This window comes from Phalacrocorax carbo, chromosome 5 (assembly GCF_963921805.1).
Source record: "Phalacrocorax carbo chromosome 5, bPhaCar2.1, whole genome shotgun sequence".
Lineage (NCBI taxonomy): Eukaryota > Metazoa > Chordata > Aves > Suliformes > Phalacrocoracidae > Phalacrocorax > Phalacrocorax carbo.
This window is the reverse complement of record NC_087517.1, coordinates 30,070,236-30,086,417: the sequence shown is the minus strand read 5'-3', so window position 1 is coordinate 30,086,417 and position 16,182 is coordinate 30,070,236. Positions and strand designations below refer to the sequence as shown.

The following is a 16,182-nucleotide window of genomic DNA, read 5'->3' as shown; positions in this document are numbered from 1 at the left end:
ACGGCGAAGCGACCTTTGGCGGGTGCCACGCGCATGGCCAAGCTGGTGCTGGCGGGTGAGGGGCTTGAGGCGGCGGTGGCGGCCCACTGCGGGCTACCCAACTTCTCCCTCTTCCAGCCTCTCTTGAGAGCGGCGCCCGTGCAGCAGGTTGCCTCGGCTGTTCCCGGGCTGCCTTCTCCCCGTCCTACTCTGTCGGTGAGGCTGCTGCCTCTCTCGGCTGCTGTGTCCCTCTCGCCGCCCCCCCGGGCTGGCTTCAGCCCCTTAAACGCCAGCTGAAGACACTGTTTCACCTCCGAAATTATCCTTTCTTTGGTGGCTCACATGCTTGTCCTGTTACTTTCTGGGAACTCACGGGGTGTTGGTTACAGAAAACTTTTTGAATTGGAACAATTAAAAAACGTTTGGCCTGTTAAGCCCTTATGAGTCAATATCACCAAATCTTCCATCTGCAGCGTTGTTGCTGTGTTCACAGGTAAGGCAAACTGCCCTAACTATGCCGAAGCTGAACTCCTGGCTGACTATCTCCAGGCTAACCTGCCAGACTTCAGGGTTCACAAGATCACCCAGCACCCTGACAAATGGGAGGTAAGGGGTTGTAAATCAAGTCGTTGGTAGATGCCCCAGTGCTCTACAAAGCAAGAAATGAAGGAATGTGCTTATCTGTAGTATGTCTCTTCTTGTCCTGTATTACCATTTTGATACGTGGGTAGAGGTTCTCCAGAAGCAGCTTTGACTGTGAGAGCCAGCTGGAGGAAAGGTTTGAATGTTGTGTGAGACTGGCATTCTTGTGAGTCTTACCATGGGAGGTGGGCACAGAATGAAGGCCAGCCTAAAGCCGTGTTTGTCAGTAAGAAGTTCAAGTTTATTGGATTTTTATTATGTATAAATGGCTGCTCAGCCTGTAAATCTCTCACAAACTGTGATTGCAAATACCTTCAGAGTTGTTAATTGTCAAGAACATTTCTGGCATTCAAGGGCTTTGAATTACAATGGAAGTATGAAATTAAATCTTACATATTTGTTTACAACATGGATGGACCTTTCTGAGTACGTTTGCTGTAGACATGTTGCCATGTCTACGCTGTAGTTCCTATAAGGAACTGAAAAAATTGCAGTATTACTTCATGAGGTAGACAGTACTATGATGTTCATTAGCTCTTATCCTTTGCTTGACACCTCAGCCAAGTAACTCAGTTAAGTGAATAGCAATTAACCTCTGCAGCTTGCTTACCTTCTGCAGCTAAATAGGAGTCCTCAGATTACTCACTGCTTCACAACATTGCAATCTTTAGTACTGCTAAGATAATTGAGCAAAATTACAGTGGTGAAATCAAGCAGAAGTAAGACCTGTTGCTCTTTTGCTGAGGTATCGCAGTGTATCACCACACCTTGCTTTGTGGTGTTCCCCCATTTTCGCACACTGGTATGTGAGTAAGATGTGAAGCACCTTGTAATTATGTATTGAGAGGAAATAATAAGAATGTTTATAACTGTAACATTTAAGTGTTATCCAATGTGAAAAAGCACTCAGACCTTTTGGCGGGGACGTTTACATTAGCAGTGGCTTCATGACATTTGTGAAATGAATGGATGGGAACACAGACAGTCCCCTATCATTTGGAGAGAACTCTTGGACCATGGAGGGAAGGGTCTGCTTCTGGGAGGTGTTAATGATTTTCTGGAATATGCACAGGTAATGAGCTGCCTTTAATACTGTAAACCCATATTTTACATTTTCTTAATAACGTTCTTTATTACTCTTACAAATGTAAAATAAAGCTGTCCTTTCTAATGTTACCTTGCTGTGTTTGGGTTGTCATGTGATAAGAGATCACCCTTTTTGTTCTTAGCGCTATTATGGCATCACCTCAACGATGTTGAGAGAGGAAATGCTAGACATTGCTGAGGAGAACCTGCAGGCACATATGGAAATTGAAAAAGAGGAGGAAGAGATTAAAAGTCTTATCAAGCCTTTGCAGATCTGGATCACCAGGTGAGAGTAAAAAGAATATCTAGGAAGTTTCACTCAGCTTCAGAAGAATGCATTTTTTCCTGTCATGTAAAACAGGTGTATCCATCTGGTGTTACACACGAATCCCTGTAATTTGAATGATGTTCTGCGCCCCTCACTATGAGCATTCACTGTATAATTTAGAAATTATTTCCAGTTTTGTTACATTTTGCACCAGTCTAATTGAGGGATGTGAACAGGCAACGTTTAGACCCTAGACAACCCTAGGGAAAAGCAAGTATTTACAAAATAAGCTAGGAATTTTGTAGTGCAACTATCTTGCATTAAATGCTTTTGGAAATATTTAAATAAGAGTCTCTTGCAGTTCTAGCTTTAGAAATTTCTGTATTTCTGGTAGTCCTAACAGAGCACCTTAAAAATAAATTGTGTTTCTTTAAAGACACCGATTTTTAAGTGACAGTATCTCCTGAAATGTACAGGATGGAAAAATCTTCAGATGAAAGGAAGACTGAACGGGTTTAATTTTAACCTGTTAAAATGACAGAAAGAGCAGTAAAGGATCCAAGCTAATTTAAACATAATGAAATACAAAAGCAAGATCTTTGTGTTTATTCATATAATACTTCCAAACAGGCTGTGGTTAGTGGTTAACTGTAATTCTTCCATATTCTTCTCTTATCAGAGCATCAGCTTCAATCTGTTATCAGCTGATCCCTCTGTTGGCCAGTGGAGAAGTGTTTGGCATGACCACAGAAATCAGTATCCATTTGCTTGACAGCGACCAGTTTAAGGATGTTCTTTGTGGTATTGTAATGGAAGCTGAAGACATGGCGTTCCCACTCCTCTGCAGTATCTCAGAGCACACTGAAATAGATGAGGCTTTTGTTCAAGCCGATATTATCATTGTTCTTGATGATGTCCTCTTAAACCATGAAGTTCAATCCCTTGAAAACTGCATCAGAGAAGTGAGTGAGATCTGTCAAGTGTATGCTCCACTGATTGAGAAGAATGCCAAGAGTGGGGTCAGAGTAATTTCATCAGGAAAAACCTTTGTAAACCTTAAGGCGATGATGATTATGACATATGGCAAGTCCATTAAGCCTGAAAATGTCATTGCCATTGCAACACCCTGGGAAAGTGCAGCTAAAGCCATGCTGGCCAGGAAGCTGAATATGAATGCAGCAGGTGAATATTTATGTGTTTTGGTATGATTTGGGGAATTCGGTGGATGGACACCTTTGAAAATACATGTTTCATTGCAGAACACTGTTGATGTGTGCGCAGAAATCTAAGCATAGCAATGCACCCACTGAATTGCATGGCTGTACAGAATGCCAGGGCGTTACTAGCAGGTGCTACCATTCTCTGTGCTTACCACTATCTGGATCTGTGCCTGATCCCATGAATGGCAGTTCTTTTGCTAACTCTTGGATGCAGCCCTGCCCACATTCTGGTGTGTATTTCATGTGGAAATACACTAAGAAGGACTGAGCTGTGTTGCAGATCAGGAACTAGGACTTCAGGGTTGCATTTGCACTCTGCAGTGCATTGTTATTTTGGAGATACGCAAACTATCTGTGAATAAACATGACTGCATACTGCTGTGAAGATAATGAGAGTATAGAAGAACAGTGTTGTAGTATTATTTCTGGGTTAATTAGCTTTCTTTCTAGGTCAATTGTTATAGCTTTGGCATGGTTCTGCAATGCATAGCAAAGGTGTCTTCCAACAGTCTTCTCAGCATCAGGATTCTTTCAATGTTGCAGGGCTAGGAACTGGTCGTCAATGACAAATCTAGATATTTTCAAGCCTAATAAAATAGAAAAGTGAATAGGCTGGATAATCTATTAGCAGGTTATGTGAGAAATGCCTGAGAAATTCCTTTTGCACAGAAACAGGTAGATATTTTAAAAATGATTTTTTACTGCTAGGCATTCTGTATTGGCATGTACAGGATTTTAAAAGGAGCATTGCTGTATGTTTGCAATAGGATTTGTTTTGTTTTTTAACAGCTGTTTACTAGGTTTTGTCTATTATATACAATAACATTATATAAATTAAAGTTCCTTTTCAGCCTGTGATGAGGATTCATAAGTTATGGAGAACCATATTGCATTTTTCAGATCAGGTCGTTTCTGCTGTCAAGGCAGGACACTGACTTGAAGAATAATTCATCTTGACAGGGACTTCTGAAGGTCACCTAGTCCAGTCTACATTGTGAAAGTATTTGTCTCTCTCTTCATTAATCTATGTATTTTCCTGTTACAGGAGTTAAAGACGTGATTGTTTGGGGCAATATTACTGGCTGTAACTACATTGATTTGTCACATGCAAAACTTTATGGATACGACTGCGCTATTTGGGGCCCAGCTAATTTTCCACGTCCTTTGTTGAATATGATTTATGATAGGTACAGTACAGATTTGTTTTTTTAAAGTAAAACTAAATAACTGCTTTTAATAATCCATGTTTATCTGAACTGTGAAATAAACACCAAGAAAGGTTTTTGTTTTCAAGATTTGTCTTTACTGACTAGCACTGTACATAGAGGAAAACTCAAGCTGAAGTACTCAGTCAGCAGAAGTTGAGTAATTCCTAGTACTCTGCATAGTTCTGACTCTCCTGCCAACTTTGCTTATAACTAGATTCTCCTACATATTAAGTGTGTTTCTTTTCTAATGTATCATGAGCAGTCTATAAGAAGTAATGAAAGTCCAAATAGTGACTTAGATGTCTAGTATGCATGAAGAAACTTTGAAATAATACTGAACACACATCTGCATCTTCAAGTATTTGAATTCCATTGATTGGCCTGATTGCACTCATGTTGTCAGTCTCCCAAAATAGACAATTTATTTGTTAACATATGTAAAAGGGTAACCTGGCAGCTAGATAGCTTCTTGTGGAAAGAGAGGTAGCAGAGAAAGGGTGGGTGGAGTGAGAGGGCAGCAGATGTGACATGCACTCAGCCCTGGCTATATGGAGCTCTCACTCTGGTCTAAACCTAGCATTTACTGGGCAGCAGACATTTCTTTGGTTCTATGGTTGTCCTGTGCCCAGCATAGGGGGATTATGGTTCATGGCTGGGTTATTACATAAAATGGTAATACGTAACAACAACAGCAGTAATAATAATAACAGAGGTTATGACTCGAGTAGGTGACCTAACTTTCATAGATAAGTAGTGCTTGTTGTTACCTTTTGAGCCACTTTTTGTTAGACCCTATTTTTTCTGTCTTTAAGTGCCTTGCCTTCAGCAGTGAAGTTTTAATAAGTTTTGACTCTTTTCTTCCCACAGGTTTAGCTCTTTTTTCCTCTAGAAAACAACTCTTCCTGCAGTCATCTTAGGTTTTTCTTCTTCTTTTTTTTTTTTTTGTTGTTGTTGTTAGTGAATGGATCCATTCAGAATTTCTGTCTGCCCAGAGTTCACTGAGTTCCCGGGTCTGTCATTGTGTAGGAATGTTACCTGCTCATGCAGTAGCCACTGTATTGAGATACTGGTATCATGACTCTCCTCCTGGGGAGATCATTTCTGTGGGAATACTTACTAAAGGTAAATCTACTTCTGCTTCACATATTCTCTTGTAGTTTTCCCCAGTATGTATGTTATTTTTTAATCAAGATTTTTAATTTAATAAAAACACGTAAAACAAATCATGATGTAATGGGAAGCTGAGAGTTTGTTTCAGCATAAGAACCTCCAGATCTAAGCAATTTTGCTCTCCAGAGCTTGTGATTTGATACTCAATTCTTACAAGCATCTCTTAGGTTAATATAGTCTTGTTGCAGATTCTCTCTTAGTCTTTTAATTTAAATGCTTATCTGGTATATGTGTTTTGTGCAAGGACTTTTTATAGTCCTTAGAGCCTAAGCTATAAAAGCATGTTCTTCTTGTGTGGTTACATGTACCAATAAATGGAACATTTCACAACGGCCATTTAACCCTTGTATGAAATATAAAATTTTTTTTCCCTCTTTAAAGATGTAAAATTCTTACATATACATCTAACTAAAATAGAAAGTTACAATAGAAACTCTTTAGTCTTTGTATTGTACACTGAAAAAGGCAGTCTCCATTTATACTAAGATCTTACAGTTGCAGACTTTTGCAAGTCTGTAGGACTTAATCGTGACACTCTTGAGGATGTGTGTTTTTAATCAGAAATAATATGTTTGGGTCATTTTTTCCCTCTTCTTCAGGTCAATTTTGCGTTCCTGAAGGGATTGTCTTCTCTATGCCAGTGAGGTTCCAGAATGGTACCTGGGAAGTCATGACAGAATTAGAAATTAATGAAATGACCCAAGAAGTTCTGGGACACTTAGCCCATGAGCTGATCCAGGTGATGATTTCTTGTATCTAATAATATGCCCATTCTGCCACCTATGGGTACATTGCGATATAACTTTGAATGCTGAGACCTTTACTCCAAATGTTACACATACAAACTGCACACATGCACTAATGCATGATAAATGCCAGGTATTTATGAGTGTAGAGTAGTATTTATATATTGAAATGAACAGACAACTCTTTTGTACCCCCAAAAAGGAGATGAGAAAGTAAGTTTACCTATGTAAGTGAGAATTTGTACCCCCAAGTTCGGCAGGCTTTGTGAAAAACAGAAATATTAGCCTTAATTTAATTTTTCTACATTCTATGCTGCTGGTGTTGATTTTGCTTGTGTGGCATTCAGAGTAGTTCTAATCACCTCGAAGGAGGTGATTGTCCTGCTCTACTCTGCACTGGTGCAGCCGCACCTTGAGTACTGTGTGCAGTTTTGGGCGCCACAGTACATTAAGGATATAAAAGCTACTAGAGAGAGTCCAGAGGAGGGCCACGAAGTTGGTGAAGGGTTTAGAGGGGAAGCCATATAGGGAGCAGCTAAAGTCACTTGGTTTGTTCAGCCTGGAGAAGAGGAGACTGGGGGGAGACCGCATTGTGGCCTGCAGCTTCCTCACAAGGAGAGGAGGAGGGGCAGGCGCTGATCTCTTCTCTCTGGTGACCAATGACAGGACCCGAGGGAATGGCAGGAAGATGTGGCAGGGGAGGTTTAGGTGGGATATAGGAAAAGGTTCTTCACCGAGGGGGTGGTGGAGCACAGGAACAGGCTCCCCAGGGAGGCAGTCATGGCACCAAGCCTGACACTATTCAAGAAGCACTTGGACAGCGCCCTCAGAGATATGGTGTGAATTTTGGGATTGTCTTGTGCTGGGACAGGAGTTGAACTCGATGATCCTTGTGGGTCCCTTCCAACTCAGGACATTCTATAATTCTATATGCCAGGAGACATATCTTTTGGGATCCTTATGGCTGTGACTCTGCATGAATGAAGGCCAGAGTTTACTAGAATTAGGAATTCTTCAGAAGACACAAAATCAGCCAGCAGTAATTGCATCGTGAACTTCTTGTTACTTAGTGAGACAAAAAGAATTTAATTTTATTAAATATATTTAAATATTGAAAAGACTGGTCCCAAACTTTACATTCTAGCTTCAATCAGATTTTGTGATGTTCAGTCATACTAGTAACACGTAAGGATTATTTTAATTTAACATATTTTAAGTTTATGCTAGAAATTACAGTGGATTAAAAGAATGGGTGATATTAAAGCCGCTTTTTTTTTCCATTCAGGAAAAGCTCATTGCACTAAAGGAAACAAAAGAAATGCATCCATATGGAGCTGATAAAAACACTAGCAAAACATATTTGCATCAAGGTGGGTTTTATTCCCCATAAAAGGAGATCAAGTTTGAAGTGAGAATTTAAGTAATGGATTCTTATTTTATGTCCCTTTTGTTTAAAATGGATATTAAATCCTTCAGGAAGGAACATAAATAGCAACTGACTCTCTGATGTATTCTGGCCATGCCTGGGGCATGGTGATAGTAAGGGCAAGCCTGCATGGTAGCAACCTTGTTTTGATAAGTTTCTGTTGTGTCATTCACAGATTATGAATACAAAAGCTGAGCATAAATAATAAATTTAGCATGACACATTTTATCTTAGGTTATTAGTAAATACAAAATCTTTTTACCAAGTAACTGTTATTATAAAGCACTTTCACCTTAAGTCCTACAATATATTTTTGAAGCTATTCTTTACTATACTTTACTATTCTTTACTATCTAGAAATAATGAATTTAATTTCTAACAGAGAAAAAAAAATAACGTAAATGGGAACTCAAGCTTCTCATTTTTCTGTTTGTTACAGTACCAAACAGTTAATTCAATATCTTTAGTCTATAGTCAGAAGAAAAGGTTGAGACACCCAAAGACAGCAGGCTAAAAAAAGATATATTCCTTCTCAATATAGAGAAAGCAATCTCAGTAAGTGGCAGCTGCATCTGCCACTTCTTCCAATTACAGTAGATGAAAGATCTTTAGAGATCCCTACATTATAAATTATTAAACCATTTTGCTTTCTTTGTTAATGGCACACCAAGTTTATCATGACTTATTTTTTAAATGCACAATGATATGAGAAATTTCAACTACAACTCTGTAGAACAACTCCAGTCCCTTCCCCATATTTGGGAGCATGTGGGAAGGCTATAGGCTACATGATATTGCCGTGGCAAAACTCCCCTGAATCCACAACCTACTTTTCCCACGCAGAATAAAAAAAACATTTCTTCTCTCAAGTCTTTCTGTGCTGCTTTTCTTACCTATTTTGCTTTTCTAGTTCTCTGTCCTTCTAAGATTATATAAAGGAAAGAAGAATAATTCCTCAAAATAAGAACAGATTAACTTTAAAACTGTGTTTTATTGTTTTCTTTTTTCCCTATTCTCAGGTTCCCAAATCCCTGCGCTTTCCCAATATTCCAGCCATTTCTTTCTACTTTTAGGCCCTTTCAGGGCCTTTTCCCTAATTAATTGTCTTTCTCCCTTCCTTCAAATTCTTTTCAGTACTTTTGTATCAGCACTTACCATACTACAAGCTGTTCTTCTGCATTAAGGGCAGGCTGAAGAATGGAGAAACTGTTTGGAACTTGATGCCCAGGGCCTTTAGTGAGCATGTGTGCCTTTTGGTTATTCATCCTTATTTCTCAGGAAAGGACTACAGACGTAATAAGATTTTCTTGATAAATGCAGAGTTTAATTATTACACTAATCATGACCTTGATTAACCCAGACAGATTCCCAATTAGACAGGACTGTCCTTCCCTGTCTGCTCTCTACTTGTATGGCACTGCTTTTCTGTAGAGCTGTCCCATTCTTCTTGTGGCTGCTTTAAACACTAAGCAGAGGGCCTTTACACTGCTAGCAGCTAACTGCCTAGTTGTAGCCTACTCTTGTGACATTAGTGTTAAGTGCCATACTATTCAAGGATGACCTCAGTGCCTGCTTATCTGCTTGCATGTGTAAGTGTTTTAGGAGGTTGGCAAAAATATGTACTGTTTTTGCTTTTTTTTTTTTTTTTTTTTTTTTTCAGAGATGGAAACCCTGCCTACTGACTCACTTTAGCCAGAGTTGTCTGGAGGAGAAAATGCTGAAAATTCCCATACTAAACCAATGTTTCCATTGCTCAAAAGAACAAACTACAAAGAAAGGCTAAACATTGTCATAGCTTTTACAGTATCATCCTCATCAAAAACCTGGAAATCTATAGGCAGAAAATATTTCAAAAACAGTGTGACTATAACATTCTTAACCTGGAGTCCAAAGCAAAATTCCTACTGATTTAATAAATCCAGGATTTCATTTACATCCAAGAAATCATTTCTTCAGACCTATAAACTGTTTCAAAAATATCTTTTAATGTCTAAAATGTTCATATTAAGGCAATTTTGAGCAAGAATGTCACACATAGAGTAGCCATTTTATAACTCCAAGTTCTTGTTTCAAATGTAATGAAACACAGTACTTGTGTAAGAATGTATATTCTCAGGCAAAACTGATTTTTAACACAAATTTTACTGCATGCATCTCCTTAGTGACAAGATCAGTTATGTCTCCATGTTTTTTGTTTATTTCGTGAGTTTCATATGGACTACTCATATATTTTAAGTCAAACATGCAATTAAATAAGTCCTTGTCTAAACAGGGTTGTTGAGGAACCACTTACACTTGCATGTCTTTGGTGTCTTAAAAGATGGAGACTGTGTTAAATGAAATACTATTGTACTATTGTTCTTTGAATCAGATACATACAGTTTGAAAAAAATCATTATTTCTGTTCAAGGGGAGGTTCAAACTCTGAACAGGAGTTGACTTCTTACATGAGGAAACCAAGAGGAGTTTATTTTTTATTTATCAGTTGATGTGGACAGAATGAAGAAGGGTGTCTCACTGGTATTAGAAAGAAGAGCTCAGAAAGCTGGGCTATCACAAGGGAGTTGGAAAAGTGCAGTTTCTTATGTGAAATGTATATGGGAGAAGCAACGTTTACAGGAACTGAGGTATCACTGTTAACAAGTATCTTCATGGAAGAGTTCATATGGGAGTTGTAGAGGCAGGTGTTGTAAAAAGTCTTGAAGAAAGTGGTGAGGAATCATTTATTTCATGAGGAAGTGGTCTCCAGGGAATTAGTTTCTAGTAGTGTATGCACAGAAAATTGGCTGAGTCTCTGAGTAGCATCTGGAGGTAGATGTCTCAGGGGACCATAGCAGGGAAGGATGCTACCAGTAGTCTTTACAAACTACCTGGTTTGTTCCATAGCTCCTTCCCCAAAGCAGGAGAGGAAAAGTTATGTACTCTAATGTGTATTTACATATGTTTTTTTCTATATGGAATATGATTTAGCAGTCTTTTACTCTTTGAATTTTTTTATTCTACCTGTGGAGATAGTAATTCCAACAGACTGGAGTTCAAGCACGAAGGCTGCACAGCTGTTATTAAGAAGGAAATTAACTGTTTCTGCAGGCTTACCAAACTTCTGAGTCACTACCTGAAAACCACAGGCAAAGGATTTCTTCTCAGAGATTGGGAGGAGAAAGACAAAACATGTGTCTTGGATGTCTCTTCTATCCTACATTATTCTAAGTAGACTCGCCTAGTGGCCTGCAGGGAAATTCAGGTCTTTCCTCATGGAAGCATAATGGAATTGAAAGTAAAGTTTCTTTTCCTAGCTTTTGATTAGGAGAGAAAGAAAGAATAAACATTATAGCAAAGCTAAAATATGATAACATATTCAAAGTTGGTTACAGTTATAACAATGTGATAGACTTAGTCATCACTAAGTTTGCGTTTTCTATAAGTAGTAAGTAATTTCTGGTACACATTTTCTCACAAGATACTGAGTAATGCTATGTATTCAAGGTATTCATAGCACTGATGAATTCTACTACCTGGGTGTTAGAGTAACTGTGGAAAAATTTATGAAAAAGGTCTTTACAATAAATCTATGTGTCTTGCAAGTGTTACATATATTATGCATAAACCCTAGCATTTGGATGTTCTGAAGAGTGTGTAAGCTTTCTGGCTGGTCTGAACAATTCTTATTCTAGGACGTTACCACTAGGACTTACTATTTTTCCCCTTTGTGTAGTTGCACCAACTGTTTCTTACAGCACACTGCTTTCTGCATTATTGTGCCAGCTTCCACCTCATCTTCAGTCTCTATAGCAACATTGTTTCTCAGCAACTGGGAGATGCTTAGTAAAGGCCCCTCAATTTAGAAATACTGCACTCCAACCATAAGAAAAAATTGCTTTGAAACAAAGATCAAAGAAGTTTTATCTTAAATAATTTAGGATATTTATTACTAATTAATTAGTGTTCTCTGTTTTGACTGCTTAGACAATCACCTGATACTTTGATCTGAGCCTTTGTCAGGCATTTGTTGTGAACAACACTCATTTAAAAGCAAAACCTTTAGAACTGTGTCTTGAAGTAAACTTTTAAGTGCTGTAAAACTACTGGACTTCTCTGGCAGTGTCGTCTGACTTCTGGGCCTTTAGTAAGTAGCTGAGAGAAAGGTAAGCACCGTTACTGTGTTTAAGAGGAGACAATAATTTTGGCCTTTGAACATGACAGAATGTTTTCATTCTTCACAGGAAACAAAAGTAAATGTAGTTTATTTTATGCATATTTAAAATGTTGATCATATGTTGTCTGATTTCAAAAGAAGGAAGGCCTCTGTGATCAAGTCGATTTGTTAGGAGATTTCTGCCTTACTTGATTTGGTTTGTTTTTCTCTGTACTTTAACTTAATTATGTAACATGTTTAAAAATGCATTTTATTTGCTAAAGTACATATTCTGAGAACCTGTATAGGCAAACGAAATACATATAGGTAATCAAACATGTTACTTTTCTTGCACATTCCGATAGGATTCAATAATAGGGTAACTCTTGTTCTGCACATGCCAGTATTTGTGTTAATGGGATTGGAGTTTATAATTGTAAAAACTTATTTCCTGTGCATTTGTAATTAATTTTAAAATTATTTTTTGTTTTGTGGAAGTGTTTTTAATTATTAATAAGGGCACATGTAGCTAAAATACAACACACTGAAATAGTGTATCAATGAGCAGACTTAGTTCAGATTTTGTTTTGGCAGGCAGATGCGCAGGTGCTGCTGCTACTTTTGTATGATGTCCATTATAAAATAGACGTGCTAACACTGAAGTAGATCCTGTTCATTTCACCCAAGCGCTACTGCTGCAGTCAAGATCTGGACTCTCCATGGAGTTTTGTATATAAAAATGTAGACTGTACATATGTTAATAATGCCTTTCATAACTTTTTGGAGGGAGAGTGCATGGGTAAGATGTTATGGTGTTGCACAATGACAGCCAGTTCGGTAAAACACATAAACACGTACTTAACTTTGGGATCATGAACACCCTAGTACAATAATATAGTGTGCTTATCCATACGGGTAATGTAAATGTTAGACATTGCACTGTACTGGATAGAGAGGTTGTCATCTTACAGTAAGTATCAAGTACTAATAGATTATGCATGCTGCATAACTCAGTAACGTCAGTGGATCTGTTCTTATTTGATGGTGCAAATTCTAATGAGCGAGTTCTAATTTAAGTGAGTTTAACCTGTGTATTTTTACAGTCATCCTCTTGGTTTACTTTATGTGCCTTTGGTGGAGAGAAGAAAAGGAGGAAACATGAGGCAAGCTGTGTGTTTGTAAGTCCATCTTTTAGGTTGCTGCATGTAGCTTTCACTAAACACTTATGTTTAATTCATTGGGTAGAATCTTCTGACTTCATTGATTTCCCTACATCGACTACTCTGTCGAGCTATGTAGAGGCATATGCTGCTGCACCTGTTTTAGGAGTAATTGTATAAGCAAATTTACATGCCTATGTAAATGTTGGGCAGAACTGCAGTCTGCAGAACCCAGGGTTGGGTTCAAGCTCGGAACCTCAGCAAGGAAGAAAATAGAATAGTGAAAAAGGAACTTAGTGGTATTTCTTTCAAAGAAGGACTTCAATAAAAACCTGTGGCATTGTAGTCTGTAATGAAGAAGTTATGAAAGCAAATCTGTGTCCCATAATTTTAAATATTTACAGGTTATTTAGAGACAAACACAAAGTTGCAGCTTTTACCAGTTAAAATGGTGAGCAGCACATTTATGGTAGACTCAATAATTATAGAACATTGAATATTTATTCTTCATAATTGGCCAGTATTCTGTCATGCTTATGACAAATGATCAATGACTCTCACTGGAAAAAGTAATCAAGTGAAGGTTAGGGTAAGTTCAGATTTATTACTAAATGTATTGTTTAAGTTTTAGATGGTTTCCAACTATTTAATTTTTATTTATTCTAGCAAATTTTCTGGGTTTTTTTCCCCTGCTGAAAGCCATATATGTGGCCTTTGGTGTCTCATGTAACTTAGATCTGTTATACCTGGTGTTTTTCAACTGTAGTATTAACTGAAAGATAGTTACTATATTGAATTCATATTTTTATGTTTAAAAATATAATGTAGTTAGAGCATTAATGTAATAAATCCTATGGGGAGACATTCAGTTTCTATTATTATCAGGAACATTATTACTTCTGCTTTCAGGGTTGTGTAAAGAAGTAGATTCATGGTTATGCTTACTTCTTCCCTTCTCAGCTCAGAAAGAAATAATGTCACCTCAGCTGAAAATACTAGTTCAGCTTGAAAATTTTAGAAAATAGGCTTGTGAGCAGTTGCAGTCAACAAATCTTGGGAAGAGTCTGGTGTAAAGGTATGCCCTCTCTGGCTTGAAATTACACGCTATGGACTGAGTAGTGATCCTGTATGTAAACGCTGGACTCTTCGATAGTGAAAGATCCCATTTCCTGTACTTGAAATTGTTTTGGGGACTGCTTTCACCTTGATACAACTTTGCAGTTACTAGAGTTACTCCTAGAGTTTATGCTGAGCAGAGAGCATGCAGAGCATGCACTTTTCTGGAGTTGCTCTGCACTTGGCACCAAAATTATTATGTCATTTTATGTAATTCCATTTAACTTCATCTCTGAAATGCATCCAGTAAATTGTTCAGATTAAAAGATTTGAATAGTTTGATATGCCTCTGCTTAGAAAATGCAGTTTCACACTTCAGTTTGTTTCGTTATAGAACGCCTAATGCCATCTGTTCATTTCAAGTGGATACAGACTTGCAGGGTAAGCATTTTTCTTTTTTTTTCCCAACTTTCTCAAGAGACATTTCTGTGTCAGTTTAGGCAGGAACTAATGAATTGTAGTGGAGTCATGCCACTTTCAGAATATCTGTGCTGTAACACATAAATGATGAATTACACACACAGCTGTGCTGTTCTACCTTTATTTTTTGGGTTTGTCCTAACACCTTCCCTACCATTATCACTTTGGCTCATGGAATGGTCAGGCGCACAGGGGCCACATTCCCTAATTTGTGGTATAGGATAGGGTTTTTCATGTATTCTAGAGTAGGCATGAAGGATGGCCATACGCTTCCTTTTTGAGTGCAAAATCTTAGTGGATACTTCATCTGCTACATAACAAGTAGCACAAAATGCAGAGCTAGCAGGTAACCAGCTGGAGATGTTGGGAAACAATGCACTCTTTTCTATACGTGTAGGAATTCCACTGTCATTTTCTCAACAAAGAACATTATGAGTCCTGAGGTGAAATTTGACCCACTGCAGAATGATTTTATTTGGGCTTTTTTTTCTTTGTCTGCTGTTTTACTTGTGTGCTCTTGCAATTTAATTCTGGAACTACTGCTTGACAGGCACAGAATGTCCTACTTTGAGGCCACATTTTGTCTGTAAGGATGGACTTGAAGGGAGTAGCAGATGGCTACAAAAACAGATTCCCTCCACTTATAAAGTAATTTTACACATGGAAGGTGTTTGAGTTGGATCATGTGTCTGTTTCTAGCATTTGTATTTGAAAATAAGCATTTGGAATTTAATCCATAGCCTACTGAAAACTGTGGGAGTCTTTCTGTTACTTTCAAAAGAGTTTTGGATCAGTTTACTGAAGAAGGAGAACTGATGATGCATGGAAGTCAAAACTCGTTTTTCACATTGTGTGACATGCTACACTACATCTCCAGATAATATCACAAAACATAGTATGACAAGAGCAGGACTAAACAGATGGCATAGCAGATATTGGCTTATTTCTGAATCTTTGGCAGCATCTGGGAACAAGCAGAGCCCATAATTTGCTGACTATTAACATTAGTCTGGTACATTTGTGTGAAACCATTGCACATAGATTGACTTCTTTCCAGAATAAACAGGTAGATAATTTTGTGAGTTATTTCTACTCAATCTTCTCTGAAGTACGGGGAGAAAGAGTTTCTGAGGACAGGAGGAAAACTGATAAATCCCTTTCTAGTTTCTAAAGCTATTGTGAACAAGATTTTTGTTCTTTTTTTTTCTTTTTTGTCTTGAAGTTTTGAAGTTCTAGGTATGTGTGTAAAGTACCAGGTATACATCATGTTCAGAAGGCCTTACTTCCTGCTCAGGAAAACATCATTTAGTGATGTGAAAGGAATGAGATGAAATCATGTAAGGGTAAGGGATTTAGTCAAGCAGCTTGAGTGGGATTACTCAGCAGAGATGTCAAAAGCCAGTTGCTCGGGTAAATTGCTTGTCTTCTTCTGAGAGGGTCCCAGGTGTTGATCTTGACAGAAAATTTGTTTAATGCTTGAAACAATATGCATCTGAAACAATATGCATCTAAAACAATAGCCCTGCTGTGCAGACTGACAAACTGTTCTTCTAGAAGAGCATCTCTGACCAAGAAACTGTTTTGCCTGAAGAAATATTATTTCATT

At 38.0% G+C, this 16,182-nt stretch overlaps 1 protein-coding gene across 2 annotated transcripts; it reads left to right on the top strand.

Annotated features, from left to right (window-relative positions):
* Position 1: 1 nt before the first annotated feature.
* Positions 2-10,033, top strand: MDH1B (malate dehydrogenase 1B). 2 transcript variants are annotated; one of them, XM_064451832.1, is made up of 10 exons: positions 2-55; positions 473-585; positions 1,559-1,693; positions 1,851-1,993; positions 2,655-3,157; positions 4,241-4,382; positions 5,362-5,525; positions 6,173-6,312; positions 7,605-7,689; positions 9,406-10,033. In XM_064451832.1, exons 1-10 carry the CDS (start codon positions 34-36, stop codon positions 9,435-9,437), a joined length of 1,479 nt encoding a protein of 492 aa, XP_064307902.1. In that variant the 5' UTR covers positions 2-33; the 3' UTR covers positions 9,438-10,033. The 2 variants fall into 2 exon arrangements, with proteins under 2 accessions (XP_064307902.1, XP_064307903.1); XM_064451833.1 differs by lacking the exon at positions 1,559-1,693.
* The last annotated feature ends 6,149 nt before the right edge of the window (positions 10,034-16,182 follow it).